This window comes from Sceloporus undulatus, chromosome 1 (assembly GCF_019175285.1).
Source record: "Sceloporus undulatus isolate JIND9_A2432 ecotype Alabama chromosome 1, SceUnd_v1.1, whole genome shotgun sequence".
Lineage (NCBI taxonomy): Eukaryota > Metazoa > Chordata > Lepidosauria > Squamata > Phrynosomatidae > Sceloporus > Sceloporus undulatus.
In genome coordinates, this window is record NC_056522.1 from 192,659,834 (window position 1) to 192,675,816 (window position 15,983).

At 39.0% G+C, this 15,983-nt stretch overlaps 2 protein-coding genes across 16 annotated transcripts in view; one reads left to right on the top strand and one right to left on the bottom strand.

The window, feature by feature from the left end:
* LOC121919574 (coiled-coil domain-containing protein 150-like) overlaps positions 1–15,983 on the bottom strand; it is a 475,343-nt gene that overhangs the window by 208,928 nt on the left and 250,432 nt on the right. The window lies entirely within an intron of this gene.
* Positions 1–15,983, top strand: part of ANKRD44 (ankyrin repeat domain 44) — a 188,760-nt gene that overhangs the window by 135,260 nt on the left and 37,517 nt on the right. For 11 of the 13 annotated variants that reach the window (XR_006101511.1, XR_006101510.1, XM_042446280.1 and 8 more), the window contains exons 13-16: positions 934–1,002; positions 2,805–2,945; positions 9,488–9,571; positions 11,275–11,386. Coding sequence is in view for 11 of the 13 variants with exons in the window: in XM_042446280.1 (XP_042302214.1) it covers positions 934–1,002; positions 2,805–2,945; positions 9,488–9,571; positions 11,275–11,386 (406 nt within the window). In the remaining 2 variants the exon portion in view is untranslated. The remainder of the gene's footprint in view (positions 1–933; positions 1,003–2,804; positions 2,946–9,487; positions 9,572–11,274; positions 11,387–15,983) is intronic. The other 2 variants (XM_042446274.1, XM_042446277.1) reach the window with 1 other exon arrangement.

Here is a 15,983-nt window from a genome sequence, read left to right on the forward strand (position 1 = left end):
AACAGTCCCATGGCTGGGCCCCTTGTTCTAAACTCAGAGCAAGTGACCTGCAGTTTTGCAGCAGGTGGCTCAGTGGGATGCCCATGCAGACAGCAACCCTAGAGCAGAATAGAGGACTCCGGATCTTCCCAGAAGATCTGGAATAAGAGGTAAGTTTTAAAATTTCATTTTAATGATATTATACCCTGGTTCTTGTGCTGAATGTGCCGAACATCATCTGGACTGTTTGCACCAGAACTAGGGTTTGGGCTGTGTATCATCTGAACAGGACACCATCAGAATGGAGATGGTGGTTGAGGAAAACAGTTTTTTTGTCCCATGCACACAAGGCCTGAGAGTGTAATCTACCTAAGGTCACCTAGTGGGTTTCATGGCCAAGTGGGGATTCAACCCCTGATTCCCTAAAGTCCTAATCTTAACACTCAAAATTGGATTTAGTTAGTAGTATTCAAATCTGTGTAATTGAATTCCAAATGAAGATAAGTTGAAAAAATAGTAACTCACTGCATTATTTGTTGTTTTCTCATTTTTTATACTATTCTTTGGGGGAAAGTGCCTGAAAAGGAAGAGTACAGGCCAAAATGTTTTTTAAAATCCTCAATATAACTCCTTAAAGCATTTTTGGGAAGAAGCATTGCTTCTTAAAGAGTAATGAGAAATTAGTTAACAGTACTTGTTATATGGGGGGAAATGTGACTACTGTACTATGTATGACTTGCTACATATAATATGTTACTTTCAAGTTCTGGTTTTCTTGTTACTTCCAAGTTCTGGTTTTCCTGATTAATGCACACACAAAAAGTTCCAAAGTTATCTGTATATAAAGAAGGGATGTTTCCCTTCCTGGTTCTTAAATTGTTAGCATTTTGTTAATTAATGAGATGTAACTGTTTTATTTTATTCACGTGTTCTTGTTTTTCCTTGTCTTTCCAGTAATGTTGATTGTGTGAAACTCTTGCAGAGCAGTGGAGCAGATTTTAATAAAAAAGACAAATATGGAAGGTTTGTAACTTAAGAAACATTCTGAAATATTTATCAAAAGTGTTGACAATTTAAGGTCATCAGCCTCATGGTGGTAAAGGAATATAAAATGAAACGAAGGGAAGCTCAGCCTTAGATGCCAAAAGGCTATCCCTGAAACCACTGAATAGTTTTGTTGCCAACATGCCTCTGCCAAAATCTAGCATTCTAGAGAAACTTCAGGGCTGTCCAGTCCGGCCATTAAGGCCGGCCTGGGGGCAGGGTTGGGGTGTGATGTCCTTATGACGCCTCCCTCATGGTGTCGTGACGGCGCATGCTGCTCCGCATGGTGCACAGCATCACGGTGTTCCTTTGGCACTGTGTCCACATGACGCAGTGCCAAAGGAGCGCCTTAAAGCCGCAGTACCGTGGCTATCGCACCCTAGAAAGGCCAGATCAGGGGTGCGGTGTGCAGTTGCCATGGCCCCAATCCAGCGCAGATGGAGGCAGCTGCAGGCCACCCCTTAGGAGCGGTCTGCACAGCCTGTTCCTGTTCCCAGATAAGCTCAAGGGCCCAGTTCCCTAGGACCCAATTGAAGTTTCACTTTATATCAAAACCTTGAGATTCCTGTTTATTTTTAAGAGGCTAAAGTGTAAAGGCCTAAAGCACCAGATTCTGTCTGATCTTGGAAACTAAGTAGGGTCAGCCCCAGTTAGTATTTGAATGGGAGACCACCAATGAATTCCAGGTGTTGTAGGCTATATTTCAGAGAAAGGAACTGGAAAAATCACCTCTGAGTATTCCTTGCCTTAAAAGACCCTGTGAAATTTATGGGGTCACCATAAGTTGACTGAAGACTTGAAGGCACGTACACATACACAAAGTTTGAGTACAAGCTGATAAGGGTAAAAGTCAGCAGCAGATGGCAACAATAGCTGTACTTCACTGCCTGAAGTATAGTGCCAAAAAAGACAGGTGCAGACTACATTAAATATATTTTTGTTCTTTCTTTTTCCAAAACAGCAACAACCCATGGTGTGTCTTACCCCTTTCCAAATATGGCTGTCTGGATCCTTGGCTTTTAGTTTTATTTTGTCCCAAACTTGCATTTGCTTTTCATTTTCAGGTATAAACAACCGTGCTTTTCTTGGCTTTCTATGTGCTTCTGAATAGCAGATGCATTTTGGATGCATTTTGCAAAAGTATAGGCAATGACTGTTTCTGTCCTTACGTTCACTCCTGAATTTAGGCAGCTCAGCTTTGTTAACATAATAATGATTCTTCTCTTATCCTGCATCTATGTAGTTTTCCATCCATTCTTTATCTGCATCAAACCAGTCCCCAGGGACATTCTAGAGCTCTAGCCTGAGAAATGATGTTCATCTTCCATTCCCTTCATATTTTTTAGATTATTATTTTCATTAACTGTGCATGCACTGAGGATAGGCGAGCACCTTCCTGTTCACTTTTCTTCTTTCCACTTTCTTTGTGGAGTTAATGCCATCCCATGTTTCCCTTTACATAAGGTGTCTTTATGTCCCCCACCCTTTATTTTTTAGTGAGCTTCCTCCTTTTGCTTGTTCATCTCTCCCCCCCCTTCACGCAGATACTTCCTTTCTTTCTCCCTTTCTTTCTCCTCTGTCCCCCCTCTTGTACTGCTCACATGGCCTTTTCTAATATTTACTGCAGAAGCAAGAATATATTCTGCATTTGATTAAATAGCTGCTATTGTTACCTTGAAATGGCTTCTCCCTGCAGTAATGTTGCTGTCAGGAGTAGTTAATGTAATGGATGCCATTACTCAAGTAATGTCTGAGCTGATATGGTTCTATTTATTTTTCAGGACACCTTTACACTATGCAGCTGCAAATTGTCATTTCCAATGTATGGAGACACTGGTGACCACAGGGGCCAATATTAATGAAACAGATGACTGGGGACGGACGGCTTTACACTATGCTGCTGCCTCAGACATGGACAGAAAGTAAACAAGCCTATTTGTATTCCTTGTTTCTCCTCCTTTGCTAAGTCTGTGTCATTTCTATTCTCTTCATGCAACAGTCTCATTCCAGTAAGAGTATTCCTGGAACCAAAAGTATTCCTTTCCCCCTCATGTACATTTCAGGTACTAGAATTGCTTTGAATAGCTGACCCGCTTCTGCATTTTAAGGTAGCACAGTCTCTTTCAAGGTACCTACTTGAAAGGTAGATGGTATGCCTGGCCTGCACTTCTTCCTCATATCATTTATGTGGGTAGCCTCTCACAGTTGTCTAATTCTCTCAGCTATATCAGTTTTGCTAAGTTAGTTAGATCCTTGCTAATTTATATAGGACCTTGTTGTGTATACAGAGTGTCTCCTGCTATTAATGTACTTTCAGTAGGCTGAATCTGGATTTGCCCTCAGCACATTTCTACTGGTGCTTCAGAAAGGAGTAAGGGGGAAAAGTCTTCACAAATCTCTCCTTCCTACTGAAGTTCCATATGCCCCCCTCCCCCCGGCTGCTCTCAAGGGGTGGAGTCCTGCCTGGATCACGTAGGTGGTGACACTTTGGGTTGTAGGGAAAGTCATGAAAATCACCTGCTCTGGTGGGACACCTCCAGTGAATCCCAGTTCTCTGCAAACAGAAAAGACTACTTCTTTTGTGGAGGAGCAGTTGTGGATGTAGCCCTAGTTTCACTCTGTATAGTTGGATTTGCTTTGCACTACTTCTCTTCTTGAGAGTATGAATAGCCAGTGAGACGGAATCTCTTCCAGACTGAAAGCAGGAAAGATTATCTGTCATCAGGCAATCCAGGTCTATCAGAGTGTTGATTCACCCTCTAATGAAGGGTCTACTCTTGGATGTTGTAGGTAAAAACTCAGTGTGACTTAAAATGGTTTTAACATGCTCTGAGGATCATAGAAATATTGAATAAATTGTCAGTATCGGAAAATATTATTTCTTGGAGGGACATATATTAGAAGTGTCATCAAGATGGACTGGAGTCTTGCATCATAGTACTGTGGAGATCTCTGTTCAGTGGCAATATCTTTCCCTCTTTCTTTTCCACATATTACTTAGTGCATTGCACCAGAGGCAGCCAGTGTGGCATAGTGGTTTGAGGATTGAACTAAGATTCTGGAGACTTGGGTTTGATTTCCTGCTCGGCAATGAAACCCACTGGGCAAGTCACATGCTCTCAGCCTCAGGGGAAGGCACTGGCAAACCTCTGAACAAATCTTGCTGGCTTCCATAAGTCAGAAACAACAAATTGTGCCAGAGGGTTTTATCATTATTCTTCTATCGTTAGTTTTCTGTGGTGGACAGTGCATCATAATGTGGTATTTTGTAGTTTGTTAAAGACTAATCAGTACTGACAAGGTGATGTGTGCATAAGATGTCCAACAAAAAATATTTTTGAAAACTATGCCACTTAATGTATGCTCTGTTTATTGTCTAGATTAGATCTTAGAATATGAATTTCAAATAATATATGAAGAAAACCCAGATTGTAGTTAAGTAATATGGAGAGGCAGAATATAATTTTGGAGGGAAATGAAATTGATAAGATCAGTGCTCTTTAAGTGATGTTCCATGCATTACGCAGGAGTCAAATAGGCATATTGGCACCACTTGTAGATATGACAGAGATCCATAGCCACTCTCAGCTCCCAGACAAAGGTACTTGATTAAGACAGGCATCCTAAATCATCAAAATGCTGTGCTTATGCATTGCTCTATTTTATGATTACATGTAAAATGCTTCAAGGCTAGCTACAGAGAAATAAAATGTGTCAGTTGAGTCTTAGAAACTGGAGATAGTTATTTCTTTCAGATTGCAGGAAAGAACCATGTACCAATAAGTAAACTCCTGTTACCACCCTGGCCAGGCAGGAGTCATCTGATCCAAAAAACTGGTTTTTCTATTCAAGACTTCAGACTCCAATTCTTCCTCCTGCCTGTCCCAGGTCAGAAATAGTGGCTCCTCCTCATCCTCTTTATTCATTTACAAATATTTCTTTATCAGGTGTAGTTTGTTGAGATCTGAAAGTCAGCTTCCTGGCATATGTCCTCTTCCTTTGTCAAGCATTATAATATTAATCAGTACATCTTGGCTGAGGAGGCTTTTGAAAGAAGGATGTGGGATCAATGCTTTTTCTTTAGATGGTGAGACACCATGATAAATAAAATAAACCCTAAATGGTTTATTCTGATTGGCTTTGTTAAATCCCATTGGTGAAGGTCTCTTTCCTATGGTCTCAGAATGAATATTGGATACTCACCATGTAAACTCATTCTAGATTTCAGAGAAGGAACCATCCCCACCTATCCTTATAGTAGTACCTGTTTTGTTTGAATTTTTTTTAACACATCCAGCTTGGCTGCACTGTTTTTCTTTTCCTGTTTCTTTTCTGTCTGTTTCTACCAGCTTTAAAAGAACTGGGGGAAGAGCCTGGAATCTTGAATAGAAAAACCTGTTTGGATGCCATGACCCATGGCTGAGCTGGGTGGCAATGGGAGTTAATCCATTAATGGATGACTCCTTCTCTGCAGTCTAGAATGAGCCTTCACTTTAAGTATCCAATGCACCATTTTCAGTTAAAATATTATTAAATAACCCGACAACAGAAGTCCTGGACTTGTCCCAGTCTTTCTTCTCTCTCTCTCTCTCTGTGTGTGTGTGTGTGTGTGTGTGTGTGTGTGTTTTGCCCCCACCTTCCCCTGGTCAGAAAGAGAATTGGTCAGAATGAGATTGAAACACATCAAGTGTGCTAGTGCAGCCTCGGAGCATATGCATATGCATATTCAGGAAAAATGTTCTTTGCCCCTCTGCAGTTGCCTACTCCTCCACAAATAGATTGAGAATTTTATATTTGTAGAAAGAGCCAAGCTTTCCACTAGAGCATTGGTCTCTAAGCTGTGTCCTTTACGAGATTTTGGGTTTCAGCATCCAGAAGCCCCGCCATGTTGGCCAGTAGTCTGGAATTTTGAAACCTGAAGTTCAAAATACCTTAAAGAGCACAGTTTGGGGACCACTGCACTAGAGGGAGGAGTTCTAGCATGCTAGCAAGTGGGATGCTGAAGACTGACACATTCCACTCCCTCGTACCAGTGAACCACAGTGTGATGAGCATAAGCGGGAGACCCCTTGGAGGTCTTTTGCAACTCTGTGACTTGCTGGCAGGAAGGGACTGGATGAATCTTCTTTCAGCTCTTTACTCACCAGCACTACACTTTGCTCAATACAGCTGCCTGGCTTTTAAGGTGGGAATTTGGGGAGGGGGGGGTTGGATTGAGAGGTGAAGTATTGCTATAGCATCATAGCTATCTGTCCCATGCAGGATCTCAGCCAGCATCATTTTCAGTGGGGAAGGAAGTCAAGATGGACAGCTCCCTAAATATTAATGTATAAGAACTATAGCCATGTATAGAGCACAGTAACTGGGATAGTACAAAAATTGCAGTGCATGCAACTACCATATTAATAATGCTTCAGAGAAAGTCTTAATTTAGGACAGGGATGACTGACTTCTACAATACTCTTCTGCATACCGTGGTCTCAGAACAGGAGGTCTATTTTATTGTATAACCCAATGCATTCACAAAGATGGCACTTGTAAGAACTTGAGATGTAGTCACCCATGATTTATAATAACAATTATAATTAATTAACAATTAATCATATTTCAATTATGAAATATGGACACAGTTGAGCATTAGTGGTACTGTCCTAAGAGCAGCAATTGTGCCTGCATAGAGAAAGAAGGGAGCGGGGAAAGTGAGCAAAGTATAGGCTGATATATCTGTAGCCCATGGTTACTTGCTCTGATTAGCCACTTGTGCTTCAGCCCTGCAGTGATTCAGTTATACTTTTGCCATTGAAAGAATGGGATTTATGCTCTAGGACTATGAATTTGAAATGGGAATAACATTCCTCTGTACCAGTTTAGAAGTACAGTACTCTTGTTTAGAAACAGTCTTGCCATTTTCTCATGACAGTGATGCCATAATCTTGGATCACTGAACCTTGGAGGAAGAGGCGTTTCTTTGCTGACTTATGGTGGTGCAAAAACATAATGTGAAAGAAATATAACAGAGCACATCATTGGCTAATGTTAAAGGCTAGTCACAGTTTGGCTTTACCAATGTGTGTGTCATTGCCTTTTACTCCATTTGCATTGCTGTTTTTCAGTACATGAACAGATGTATAGCTCTCATCTCAGAATAACATTTGATACATATGAAGAAGGTAGACTGTAGGTTGATGAAAGCTCCTGGCATAATCTTTTGATTTTCAGGGTGTTGCAAGAACCTTCATAGTGTTCACCAATGCTTTGTTCCTTCTCCTCTTTCCTGTTCTGATGGATTGGGTGTAAAGTGAATGCTGCTCACAAACTTGTCTGGATGTTTCCCTTCTTTCTGAAATCTCAATTTAAAAACTGCCCTTTATTACTCTTGTTTCATCCTTGTATTTTATTGCACACCCAAGATAACTTTAATAGGCATCATTAGAGGCAAGAGAACTTTAATAGGCATCATGATAGAATTCTACACAGCCTGTTTTTGTAAGTGATTTGCCAGTCTGCCTTGTTCTCCTCTGGCTTTCATGCCTTTAGCAAAGAATTAAGATGGCAGAAGTCAGGTAAAACATGTTCACAGAAATGTTCCCATGCAAATCTATTGCAAAGGTGTGAAACATCAGGTTGTTCTGTGGAAACACTTGTGGAACCCAGGTTTTTCTCTGGGCCCAGCATGGCAGCAACATCTATACCATGACATTATAGTAAGCGGATACCATTATCATGGGCCCTTGGTATCTGCTGCAGTTTGGTTCCAATTTGTGGATATTCATGTCCCATTAAATACAATGATGTATTAAAATGGTGTCCCTTATATAAACCAGCAAAATCAAAGTTTGTTTTTTTGAAATATATATATAATATTTTCAAGGTATGGATGGTTGAATCCGTGGATATGGAGGCCTGACAATAATTTAGATATTCTTTTAGAGTATCTTTCAGATTTTATTAAACAGACCATGACCACATGGACACATCCTACACCATTGCCCTGCTGTTGGTTGGGCATGGATAATCCATAGTTTATACAACCACATGAAAATATTGTATATTCCCTAAGGTTGTGAGGTATTGAATATTGTAGATCTCTAGACCATTACATAAGAGCAAGAGCAGTTATAGTACTTGGAGGCAGCACAATTAAATAAATCAACTGAATGACTGAGAAATCCCATCTGTTCTTAAAAAGACTTTTTAAGACATACAGTATTTTGTAGTCAGGTATAGCTTCTATACTTCAGAACAGTACATTCATTTATGAAGGATACATGCACATATACAATAAAAGTATAAGAAAGTGTGAGGAGTCTGATATTTTTTCAACACGACACAGGTGTACTTTTGTAGTGCAATGTGATACATGCATTTACACACACATGCTCCCAGCGTAACTGGGAAGCAGCGGAATCCAAGTAAAGGAAATATAGCTGGAGCAGCTGCCTTTGAAAACTATCTCATATATGCACACCACCATAGAAAAATGTAATTGTATTTGAATTTATATTGCACCTGTACCAGGTTAGATGTGACTGCAGCACTAGTGACGCCACATCCTATGTACAGGGTGATTAAAAAAGAACGATGCAAAAGCAAAGCTGTTCTTATTCGGTTTTGCACTATTCTTTTTGAATCACCTATATATTGGCAAATGAGACTTGGAGCTTCTCTTGTTGGAGGATAGCATTGGTGGAACTATGCTGGTAAACTAGCTTTCAGGCAGAGAGGCTTGAACTTTGGGCCATTTTACACTATCAAGTTGTAACACCACAACCCCACTTTAATTCCACATGGCAACATCCTTCTTGTGGAATTCTGGGATTGGCATTTAAAGGAGGGCCCTTTAGAGCCATCAATGAGAGAGTTCCTCTGGTGCCTCTGAGCAAAGTACAAACCCTAGGATTCAACAGGATGTTGTCAGGGCAGCTAAAATGGAATTGCAGAACTGTGTTGTGTGAATGGGCCCATGGTAAGAAAAATTTGTGTATCCATGCAGACCGCCCCAGTGAACAGAGTCAGTCTTAGACATGAGATAGCATTCGTCTAAATGTGTCTGGAGAGATATTTGTTTTGTCCTGGGTTATTTTCTGGGAATTTCTGGCACCACCGGCACCATTTTAGTCCCACTTTCAAGTAGTGATCTTTTTAATTCTAAGACATATTAGAGCAAAAGTGTCTGAATCTCTTCTCCTTCTTTCTTTTATTTTTTTTTCTTAGAGTTGTAGACCATCAATGAATGGATCAGTGAAATAGTACATATGCATTAAATCATGGCAAGCATACAAAAAAGAAAGGAATGAAAGAAGCTTGTTATGGCTCTTTTCCTTTTTTTTTTCCAGTTCAAACATTGATTTTCAGATAGCATTTCAGGTAGTAGTGGTAAGTGTAAGTGAAAAGCATGGGTGGCAGAGAATCTGTGAAGTGTCCATTTTCAAAAGAGTTGCATTTTTCTGTCCCTTATGTTAAGAAGAAAGAATGTTTTGGGTAACTCCCATGAAAATGCTGAAGAACTTGAAAGAGCCAATGAAATGAAGGAAAAAGAAGCTGCCTTGTAAGTTTGGTGTCAATATAGCAATTTGGCTCCATCTCTGTATATAATGCTTCTGCTTCTGTGGGTTGCAGTTCTGTCCATTCCTTAGTTTTGCTCACTCTTTGTGCTGCTGCATACAACAGCTGAGGTTAAAGTGCTAACCTTGGGGTTCTAGCCTGTTGGGAATATGTGTTTGTGTGTGTGTCTGTTTAATATTTCTGTTTCCATGCTAGCTGCTGCTGTAGTGCATTTCAACATGATATATTATAGTCTTTAAGACATATACATTGTGGTAATATGTTGTGAGGAATGCTTGTCCTTCCCAGATATTAAGAATTACAGCTGTTGTTTCTTCTGTCATGTTTTTGTTGTTGTTGTAGCTGCTATTTCTATACCAATCAGCAATGAGGTATGATATGTATGAAAAGTAGTGATAGGGAAATACCATTGCATCTCTTTCTTCTCAAGATTTTGTCAGGTTACATGGGGAAAGCAGTTGCACCAAGAAATACAGGTTGCTAGCAATAATATTTGGAGTTGTGGCTGAAATATAACTTCAGTTACAGATGTCAGTATCTTAAATATTTTATTTCCTCTGGATATCTGCAAGATGAAGAGAAATTCAGAAGATGCTACCTCTTCTATCTCTGAAGCACATCTCTTTTGGTGGACAGGGGGCTATATAGGGGATGAGCACTTATTTCTTGTGGATTCAGTGAAGAAGATAATTAAGTAATTATCCCACCTTTCTCTTCATGGGGACTCAAGGCAACTAAGAAATATCTTCATGATTGCATTTAATTTTTTTAAATTAAATTTTAAAAGTTTCTGGATCTTCAGTAGAAATAGTTTGCAGATTCTAGAAGATGCAGGAGGTATGTTAGAATTAATCTAAATGGACTCATATTACAATTACTGTATATACTCATATATAAGTCTAGAAGTTTTAGTCAACAAATTGATTCCAAAAACCTGAGTCGAGTTATCCACGGGTCAATGTAAGTACTGTAATACTTATTTAAAAAAAGAATCATCCCCTGGTGAAAGGCAAGAGTGTCATCTGTTCTGGAAGCACTCATACCCCATTTATATTCTCTCATCCATGAAGCCTTTAGTATGAGTACAAATAGTTACACCTGCTGGAATTTTGTAAGTTTTCTGGCACTGTTTTCATTTGCTTCATCCTTTGCATCCTTTCTTACACACCCCTAAGTTTTACTCTCTACTTATCCATGAAGTCAACTTATAGTCAAGTATATACGGTACATTATTTCAAGATTGTTGGTTAACTGTTATAAAAAAAAAAAAACCTGGAGTGAATGAGGTTAGAAAATGCCAATATGTAACAGGCATGAAATTTTGTTAAGTACACAATGAAAAGGATAAACATTTTAAATAGCATTGGTTCTCCAGTTCATGTTTATCTAGTGGTCTAGTAGTTTGGTGTTGTACTGCAACTATGGAGACCAGGGTCCGAATGCCCACTTGGCCTTGGAAGTCCACTAGGTGACCGTGGACAAGTTGCAGTCTCAGAGCCTTAGAAGAAAGCAAAAGCAAACTCCCTCTGAATAAACCTTGCTAAGAAACCACATGATAGGGGTTGCCAAGAACCAGAAATGACTTGAGGGCATCCAACAGCAACAACACATGTTTATCTTTGGCATTAGTTGTCATGCACACTCAGATGGCATAACCTTTCATTTATCGTTTTAAACAATCCTCAGGTGTCTCGAATTCCTTCTTCAAAATGAAGCTAACCCATCAATCCAGGACAAAGATGGATACAATACAGTGCACTATGCTGCTGCTTATGGACACAGACAGTGTTTAGAACTGGTGAGTAGGCCCTGATCACTGTCAAATTGCTCCTTCTGGATACAGTTTGTCATGTTCTTGATGCTACAGAAGTGTTTCATTGTTAGCAGTAATAGTTTTTTGTTGCCTTTCCTTCAAAATCATCAGATGATGACACAAGAAATCAAATAAGAATAATAACAAAAAACAGAATGATCATATAAATCAAGCCATATATAAACATCAAGACTACAATCCTATATATAATTACTAGGAAATAGACCCACTGAACTCATTGGAGCTGATATACAAATATAGCACAGATTGCAATGTAAAGGAACATTGAAACCATTGTAAGCAGTTAAATGGCTGCACTGAAAATGTGTTTTAACTCCTTTTTCTTAATCCAAGATGGTGGAGGCCAATTTTAACTCTAAATATTATTTTAGCATAATTGCAATTGCTTGTTGTTTGAGGTAGGCCAACATTTAGCTTCTGTATCAGCAATGAAGATGGGGAGGAATAACCCATGCATTTTCATTTTCATGCTGCACCAGAATTAACAGACCCACCTACACAGTTAGGAGGCATTCTCATAAATAAATCTAAGCTGAAACAGCATTAGCCAGCTGGTGGGATGTGTTTTGATGAAGTGATGGGTGGAGATGCTTGAGCATCTGTTAATGATCATAAATAATATCTGCTTCCATCATTTTACAGTTCTATTAAAAGAACAGCTGCCAAAATGAGGAATTCCTGTTCCTTAGAAGGTTCTTGAAGACCTTCAAGGATGGCCAGTTTAAGAGACTGGGGCCTTAAAAGGCATTTGAAAAGAATAGTTTTACTTTGTCAGAACAGTATTAGAACCATGACAACCATATTTTCCCAACACCCTTGGTCATTTAATATCTGTTTCTGGGCCCGTGCCATCCAGAATTCACTCCAACATCTTCTGGTGTAGCTGTTTACCCATAATAGTTGCCAAAGTTTGCCTTCAAGCACTGACACTAATGTATATGTTGAAGTCCCTGATAACAGTCCTTGAAGAGTATAGGATGTGTGTGTGTGAATATTAAGCTTCATTAAGAAAAAATTATCTCCATGTGACATATTTTTATAGACACAAGCTGCTGCCTTGCAGTGCATCTCTCACATTTGCTGCTCATCAGTAGGGAAAAGCAATGATAGTCAAAATGCTTTTATCCCTTGGCACATTTTCACACGTTACAGTCACCTTTTTTTTTATCGTAGGATTTCATTTTTTCAAAACTAAGTATGTTGATAATATAATAATATAATAAATCTTTATTTTTATACTGCTTTTCCTAGAAGATCAAAGCGGTTCACAGGCGAATACAGAGTTATAAGACTTTGGCCTGTTACAGACTGCCAGAATAAAGCTGCTTCAGGTCTCTTTGGAGGTATGCTATTTAAATGATGCATGCATCCTAAGAATCCAGAAGCTGCACCAAAGCTGCATTCCAGTGCATAGGAATGGAGTGTGGCTTTGGCGCAACCTCCAGACTCTTAGGACCCATGCATCATTTAAATAGCATACCTCCAAAGAGACCCGAAGCAGCTTTATTTTGGCAGTCTGTAACAGGCCTTTGTCTACCAAACATCACATACCAGTAGTCTGGGAAGTAAATAAGGCAGTTGCTACATGTTAAATAATATGTCACACACACACGCACACAAAAGGAATGACATAGATGCTTGAATCCCATCCATCTCTACCTGCTGTTCATAAAACATTTGAATGATAGCTCCATGCATTTATTGATAAATGAGTGTCAACTATTCCTAAATGCTTTTACTGTAATAAAAATACTACGCTATATTATACTGTGTGTGTGTGTGTGTGTGTGTGTGTGTGTGTGTGTGTAGAGGGATATGGTATACTAAAAAATAAAAAAAGAAGTGGTTTATATTCCAAAATTTAAAATGTTAGTCTGAAAAATACTGCCACATACCCTTTTTTTCTCCCCCTGTCTTCCTCCTTTTAAAAAAATACTATCTGTTCCCAGTGCATTCATTCCTATGCTCATTCTTTTGAACTTTCATTAATCAGAAATAGTAATGGAGATAATTTGATGGTGCTGCAGAGTTATGATAAGATTAACATCAGTGAACTGTATGTGCACTTTTTGTAAGCAGCATTCAAATGAAATAGGCTATTATAAGAAGATTAGTATGAAAGGCAGACTGCTTTCAAATGATGTGTGGAAGACCTTTAAACTGATTGAACAGTTTTATATGGATTAAGAATAGGTTAAATAAATGTATCCAGTGCTTCTTAATTGGCCACTAGAAGTAATTATTCTACTTTTCCCCTTCATCCTTTTAGGAAATACTAGTTTCACATTTTTGATAATGAAACCAAGTAAGAACAAACACAGTCAGCACAGAAGAATCTAATCTAAAAATTTTCTTTTAAAGCAAAAGAGTCTTTGTGACTCTTAAATGTTCAAAGGACTTCACTCAGAAAGTGACTTTGAGATGCAGAGTGTAGGGTTATACAAACTAATAAGAATAGAAAGTACAAAATGGAAATGACTGTACAGGTATTTGTACAGTTCTGATTCCATGTCACTTACTCCTGCTTTTACCTGTGAGGCATTAAAGTGTTTAAGCTACTGAGACCTGTAATGCAGTCATGGATATGTGTAGAATCTTTTGGCATGTACTGTATATACTCATGTATAAGTCCAGAAATTTTAGTCAAAAAATTGACCCCAAAAGGTCGACCTATCCACGGGTCGATGTAAATTCTATATTTTAACTCTTATTAAAAAGGGAACCATCCTCTGGTGAAAGGCAAGAGAGCAATTTGCCCTGGAAGCACTGACCTCCCTCTATTCTTTATTCCATCCAGCCTTTAGTGTGAGCCAAAACAGTTACGCTTGCCATAATTTTGTAGGTTCTTTGGCATTGTTTTCCATTGCTTCATCATTTAGATCCATTGTTCCATGTCCCAAAGTTTCACCCTCGACTTATCCAAGGGTCATATGAAAATCCATAATTTTGCCCCTAAACCTACCCTCGACTTATACATGAGGTTGACTTATAGTTGAGTATATACAGTAGTTCCATTCTACATGCCAGAAAGTGGATCAGGGCATTTCATTTAAGAATTTGCCATGGTCAGATTTCTTTGGTATCCTTAGCACCAAGTAGTCAAAATGGCTTTAGCTATGTTAACTGTTAATCTGAAATATTAAAATTGGAAAATTAATTATCAGCACTGGGATAACTTCTGAAAACTGTTTTCCACTTCTGGATCTCATTGGAAAACCTCTTCGGAGGAATCTTCCAATCCCAGTTTGCTAATTTTCCTTAGTATTTCAGTTAGTTAGTTCAAGATTTTTTTATATTTGGGCAAATCAACAATCAGAATGAAGAAATCAGAAGAAGACTTGGACTTGGTAGGACAGCTGTGAAGGAACTAGACAGCATCCTGAAGTGTAAAGATATATTATTGAATACTAAGTTAGGATTGTCCATGCCATTGTGTTTCCCATTTTTATGTATGGTTGTGAAAGCTGGACAGTGAAGAAAGCTGATAGGAAGAAAATCAACTCTTTTGATTGAACATTGCAGGCCAAATGCAATTGCTAGTTTCAAAAGAGTAGACTCATTGAATTACTGAATTATAAATCACCATTTACATAAATCCGACTGGATCAGCTTTAGTTGGGACTGACGTTTGAATTTCAGAAATTAATGTCATGTTAGATCAGACCAAAGCCCTGTGTTACCCAGTATTCTGTTCACACAATGACCAACCATTGGCAATAGGCCTGATAGTAAGAGATCAGTTCAACTGCCTGCTTTTTCTTCCGTTTCTCAACAATTGATATATAAAGACAACTTTCTTTGAGAGTGGATGTGATATATAGTCTTCTAACTAGTAGCCCTGCATTAATTTAATCTAATTCCCTTTTTAAGGCATCCAAGTTGAGACCCATCACTATGGACCTTACCACATGCAGGGCAAAACATGGTCGAAACGTCATCCAAACGTAGTGGAAGCGCCAGGGATGTGATCATGCCTGGCACTTCTAAAGTGTAATTGAGGCTTCCTGCTATAGAATTGTCATGGAATCGGTTGCAGGGAAGCCAGAAGGAACCATTTTATGAATAATGGGATATTCCATAGTGGGAAGCCTCAGTTACACTTTAGAAGCACCTGATGCTTGATCAGATCCTGAACTTCTGCAACGTTTGGATGACATTTCAATCATGTTTGCCCTGTGTGTGATAAGGTCCCATATCTTGTGGCAGTGAATTTCACCATCTAATTGTGTCATGTAAAGTAGTACATGTCGCTCTTGCCAGCGGCTCATTTGGGACTGTGGCAGCGGCCCACTTCAGGACCATGGCATAAGTCCACTGTGGTCCCAGAGCAATCAGGGCTGGAGCAGCCTCTGGCTGCTCCTTTTGCCCCATCTGGTGCACCCCATAGTTAATGTCCCATCTCAATGAGCAACATTCTGCCTCTTCTTTTTAGTATTTGTGTTTCTGAACACCATGGCACAGGGGAGGGGAAGAGGTTCAAAAATATGTAGCCATTTAAGATAATAATAATAATAATAATAATAATAATAATAATAATAATAATAATAATAATAATAATTTT